The sequence below is a fragment of the Castanea sativa genome, chromosome 8 (assembly GCF_040712315.1).
Source record: "Castanea sativa cultivar Marrone di Chiusa Pesio chromosome 8, ASM4071231v1".
NCBI lineage: Eukaryota > Viridiplantae > Streptophyta > Magnoliopsida > Fagales > Fagaceae > Castanea > Castanea sativa.
The window spans coordinates 31,254,676-31,260,314 of NC_134020.1; the positions used below are offsets into that span (position 1 = coordinate 31,254,676).

General features: G+C 35.3%; 1 protein-coding gene across 1 annotated transcript; it reads left to right on the forward strand.

The window, feature by feature from the left end:
- The first annotated feature begins 1,374 nt into the window (after positions 1–1,374).
- Positions 1,375–5,160, forward strand: LOC142608421 (cation/H(+) antiporter 24-like). The gene is made up of 3 exons (XM_075780197.1): positions 1,375–1,726; positions 1,914–2,921; positions 3,884–5,160. The coding sequence occupies exons 1-3, from the start codon at positions 1,418–1,420 to the stop codon at positions 5,048–5,050; spliced, it is 2,484 nt and encodes an 827-aa protein (XP_075636312.1). The 5' UTR covers positions 1,375–1,417; the 3' UTR covers positions 5,051–5,160.
- The last annotated feature ends 479 nt before the right edge of the window (positions 5,161–5,639 follow it).

Consider the following 5,639-nt stretch of genomic DNA (forward strand, 5'->3'; position numbering starts at 1 on the left):
AAAAAAGTAATAATAATAGATAGCTCCTATAAAAGGTAGACTCTATAAATTGAAACTCTCTAAAAATAACAATAAAAAAAAAATTAGTGTCTTAGTTTAATAATAGATAACTCGTATAAAAAAAAAATAATAATAGATAGCTTGTATAAAAAGTGAACCCTATAAATTGAAGCTCTCTAAAATTAAAAATTAAAAAACTTGTTTTAACTAAATTTTTTTTTTTAGAGAAACAAACATAAACACATAAAGAAGAGAAAAAATGGTTTAACACATAAGCACACCATAAATTCCACTCAAATGCCATCAAAAGCGACAATGACAACCAAAATAATTGAAACTCAACTTTAATAAAAATTTCACTGGTCTAATATATTGAAAATAAAGTTCACAACAACAGAGCAGATGTATTTAATTTAAAAAAGATATTAAGGACAAGAGTGGTCCAAACACTACATAGTAAAGTCTATAAAGGATGGGCTCAATGACTCAGGGTCCTGCATTCTTTCATTCATTTAATTTTGTACCCTGACAAATGGTGATGGCTTTAAAAACCTTATGTAATACGCACCTGAACACAAATAAATTCTCTCCGCTACCACCAACGTAAAAGCCGCCTTCTTTTGAGGAAAATCATTATCCTCCTATTATTATGGCAGAGTATGGCCATTGATGCCAATGCTTTGGGCCCCCATCATATCTTTTGGTTTTATGGAATGGGCCATGGCCCATGTTTAGTGGTCCCTCTCGGTTTAATCCTATTTTCTCTACTATAGTTCAATGATCAATTCCCCTGTACTTCTAGTTAGTATACTCCTTAACGAGGTAAAAAAAAAACTTACTTTGTTTACTTTACTTCTAATGATGGCTTTTTTATTATCAGATTAAGACATTAATTAGTTTTTTTTTTTTGTAAGCGGAGATTAAACTATAAATCTCTTGTTCAACCGTAAGCAAATCAACATATAATTCTTTTATTAATAGCAATAATAGAAACCTCCATTTTTAGAAGATTCTATTGATCACCACGATTTGTTGACAAAATATATAATATTTACCAACAAAATTTTTTTTTGAGCAAAATTAGGATTTGGTCAAGGATTTTTTTTTTTTTTTTTTTTTAAATTGGTAAAAAATTTGTTAAGACTTATATAGCAAAATTTATTGAATCCATTACACCTGCCCCAATAAATTTAACAATCTTTTCTTCTTTTTTATTATATATATATATTTTTTTTTTTGTTGAGAAAAAACAATCTTTTCAATTTATATCCAAGAGCATTGATTTTATGGAATCATAGAAATGTTCAACCGTTAAAATAAGGTTCCAGTCTTCTACCTCTTTTAAAGCACGTCCACATCCCTGGCAGCTCTTCACTCTCTCTCTCTCTCTCAATTTTGTTGATTTAGCATTATTCTGATGGTTAGGGTTTACCCAATATATCGTTCTTTGGCTCCTAGTGGCCATTCTGACGGCTTTCGGAGCACCATGAAAGTTCAGGTGGCTGAGTTGCATGCACCTAGTAATGCCATCCAATCTCCCGAAATGATTCTCACTTGCCATAGCATTCAAAACACTCACCCCTATGGCATTTTTTATGGAGAGAATCCCTTGAATTCCTCCTTCACGTTATTGTTGCTTGAGATAGCCATTATCATCACTATCATTCAGATCCTTCGCTTTCTTTCGAAGCCTCTCAAACAGCCTAGGATTGTCGCAGAGATCATTGTAAGCTTCAGTTTTAGGTTTTTTTTTTTTTTTCATAAATGTTATGATACATACTTTATAGCTAGAGATTTTTTTTTTTTTTTGTTGGTCTAATTAAGTTGGAAGTTTAGCCTTGTATTAAAAGCACGTATATTTCTAGCCACTAACTCTCAGTAATTTTTGTTGTTGATGATTTAATGTTGTGAAGGGCGGTCTAATCATCGGTCCCTCCGTTCTAGGCCACAACAAAAAGTTCTTCTCATTTATGTTCCCGGATAATGCCCAATACGTGTTGAGAAATATTGGACTAATGGGTTTTATGTATTTCGTTTTTGTGATCGGTGTGAAAATGGATCTATCCCTAGTAAAAAAAGCAGGAAAAAAGGAAATGTATATTGCATTCTCCGGAATGGTGTTTCCCTTGATAATAGTTGTACTTGCTGCAATGATTATGCGCAATTCCATGGATAATGATCTTGCAAAATTTACTTCGATTGGAGCAATTGCTTCTTCTATGGCTATAACATCATTTCCGTGCATATATACTATTCTTGAAGAGCTAAATCTCCTAAGCTCCGAGGTTGGACGAATGTCACTATCCACGTCCATAATTTGCGATGCAATAGGGCTCAATGCTTTTTTTGCGTTTGAGGCAGCAAAACAAGGGGAAACAAAGCCCATGGCTGCGTTATGGTATTTGATATCTTTGGCGGTTTTAGTGGCTTTCTGTGTCATTTTCGTTGGGCGAGGAATGCAGTGGATCGTTGACCATACTCCTGAAGGGGATCCAGTTGATCAAGGCTATGTGGTTGCAATTTTGTTATTGGTTTTAGTTATGGGGTTTCTCACAGATTTTTTTGGGGTCGCCATTGCTACAGGGCCAATGATGTTGGGACTGGTTATACCGGATGGCCCTCCACTGGGGTCGAACCTTGTGGCAAGGTGTGAAACTCTTATTTTTGAGTTTCTCATGCCAATTGCATTTATTTTTATTGGGATTACCACAGATGTATATTCCATGGCTGCTGTTGGCTGGTTGCACTTGTCGCCATTGTTTGCTCTGGCTCTGATTGGCTACTTTTCCAAGCTGCTTGTGACCGCCATGGCTGCTGTCTTCGTTAACGTCCCATTAAGAGAGAGTCTCACTATGAGCCTCATTTTGAGCTTAAGAGGCCAAGTCGAGATTTTATTGTATCTCCATTGGATGGATAAAGTGGTATGCTCTCTCACACTCAATAAATATATATTAATTCAAGGGTACTGATTTTTTTTTACCAACTATTAGCACAGCTTATTAGGATTAAAACATCACTTTTATTTGGATCTAATGCTAATATTGTGTTTATTATGCATCAACTATATAACAAGTCATATTAATGATTGTGAATCATGTTGTGTACATAGAAATATTTTATCCAACTACCGCGCACTTTTGGTGCAGTAGTCACTTTATAAGTATAAATGTTTATGGAGTATGGGGAGCAAAGGCTGGGGTTCAAGTCTCCAAGAAGGAGTTTCACACAGATATACACTTAGATTAGGTTAGAGTAGAAATTTTATCTTGTATAAAAAAATAAAATACTTTGGTGCGGTTTGGGTACGGATTATTGTTACTACGTTTAGCTTTTTTGCGTTTTGTCCTTTTTTTTTCAACGTGCATGAACAGTAACCAGTATTGTTCATGCACGTTATTTCACTGTGCGAGAGACCAATTTCACTGTTCACACACTGTTCATGGAACCCACAAGCATTTTATTAAAAAAAAATATATTAAAAATTGGTCCCACAGTACTATTCACACATTTAAAAATTATTTTGCTACAATATTTTTAGTTTTTAGTAATAAGCTTTATTCAAACGGAACATTTATCCAAAATGTTTTCAATTTTCATTTTCTTTGAAAAAAGAAAATGTAAATAAATCAAGTTTGCTCATCTAACCAATTAAATGCAATTTCACTAGTGTTTTCCTTCTTTACCAAAACTAAAAGGTTTCCAAATTACAAATCTGAATCTCTCTCTCTCTCTCTGTCTCTTTCAAACATGCAATTAACTTTCTACGAAATATATTTTTTTTAAAGAAGAAAATGTAAGTCACCTTCTTTCTTTTTTCTTTTTTTCTTTTTCTTTTTTGCCGTTCTCATCTCTCTTGCTTGCTGTTTTGGATGTATGCATACAGATTATAGGTCAGCCAGGTTTCACTTTGCTAATACTATTAACAGCAGCGGTGACTGGAACGTGTACAGCTTTGATCAGCATCCTCTATGATCCAACAAAGCCATACATGGTGAATAAAAGGAGAACCATTCAACATACCTCTCCAGAAAATGAAGTTCGTATAGTTCTATGCATGCATGACCTGGAAAGCGTGGATGGCCTCATCAAACTTGTTGAGGTCTCCAATCCTACGGTCACTAGCCCATTCTCAATCTTTGCTCTCCATCTCATTGAGCTTGTTGGTCGTGCTGCCCCTTTGTTTATAGATCACGAAGAACAGGAATTGCCTTCCAAATATAGATCCTCTGAGGCTATCCTCGGTGCCCTAAAGCTTTATCAGGAAAGCCAAAATGCTTACCTCAAGCTCCGTACATTCACAGCTGTGTCACCGAAAAAAACCATGTACCAAGATATTTGTAAGCTCGCTCTTGAATGCAAAGCTACTCTTGTCATCTTACCATTCCACAAGGAACACTTGGATATTGGAGGCGCAGAAGTTGTACTAGCTGGAGTCAGGTCTGTGAACTCACATGTCTTAGCTCATGCACCTTGTTCTGTTGGAATTCTTGTTGACAAAGGTAATTTTCAAAGGGCTGTTCCAGCCATATCCACCGAGAATTCTGTCCACCATTTTGTTTTGCTATTTTTAGGAGGAGCAGATGCTCGAGAGGCTCTTGTTTTTGCAGATAGAATGGCTGGGAACCGGAGCATCTCTCTTACTGTGATACGCTTTCTTTCCTATAACTTCAATGGAGATAATGAGATGGAGAAAAAGCTTGATGATGGGTTGGTTACATGGTTTTGGGTTAAAAATGAGAAAAATGATAGGGTGATTTATAAAGAGGTGGTGGTGAGGGGTGGAGATGAAACTATTGCAGCTATTCAGGCCATGAATGATGATTCGTATGACCTTTGGATTGTGGGAAGGAAACATGGGATAAATCCAGTACTCCTCGAGGGATTAACAAATTGGAGTGAAAATCAGGAACTAGGTGTGATTGGTGACTATCTTTCTTCTGTAGATTTTGGTAGCTCTGCCTCTGTGCTAGTGATGCAACAGCAAATTATGAGAAGTAATGTGGGAACTACGCCTTGTTCACTGGGAATATTTCCATGTAATTCATGTTAGCTATGCATGTACTATTTTTAATTTGTTTCCTTCATATACGTATAATGTTTGTAGTTCTGATACTGTATAGCCAGTAGGCTTCCCAAACCTCAGGGTTAAAAGCTTGGGGACTAGAAGCCAGCTGATCAGGTAATTTAGAAATTATATCATGTTTTGAAAGTAGTAAAAGCAACAAAATAACTCTTAATTAGTATACCTAGGATTGCTATCTTTTAAGTGGAGGGTTTGACAAATTCGTGGAATTGAGATGGAACAAAGAAAAAGTGAATGAGATATATATGTGACACCTTCTCCGTTGATTGACATGAAAACAGTTTCCTCTATCCTTCACATTGTATAGAAATATTATAGTTACTACATAAATTTGGGGACACATGTCCTATGGTTTCATGCATATATATATGCATAAGCAATGATACATATGGGATGATATCAATAGTTTTGATTCAACGAAAAAAAGATACCAATAGTTTTGATTATTTGATAAATTTGGACAAATTGAAAATCATTTTTGGTTTTGAAAATGTTCTCGAAAAATGGTGAACTCATAGAAAGTGGATGTACTCTAAATTTCGATGTAACTCAATGC

What these genes read in the sequence shown, in the direction of transcription:
- LOC142608421 (XM_075780197.1), top strand. Translation starts at nt 1,418, where the DNA reads ATGGTTAGGGTTTACCCAATATATCGTTCTTTGGCTCCTAGTGGCCAT. An exon ending in GGATTGTCGCAGAGATCATT is followed by an intron (nt 1,727 to 1,913) that starts GTAAGCTTCAGT and finishes AATGTTGTGAAG; the next exon opens with GGCGGTCTAATCATCGGTCC. An exon ending in TCCATTGGATGGATAAAGTG is followed by an intron (nt 2,922 to 3,883) that starts GTATGCTCTCTC and finishes GTATGCATACAG; the next exon opens with ATTATAGGTCAGCCAGGTTT.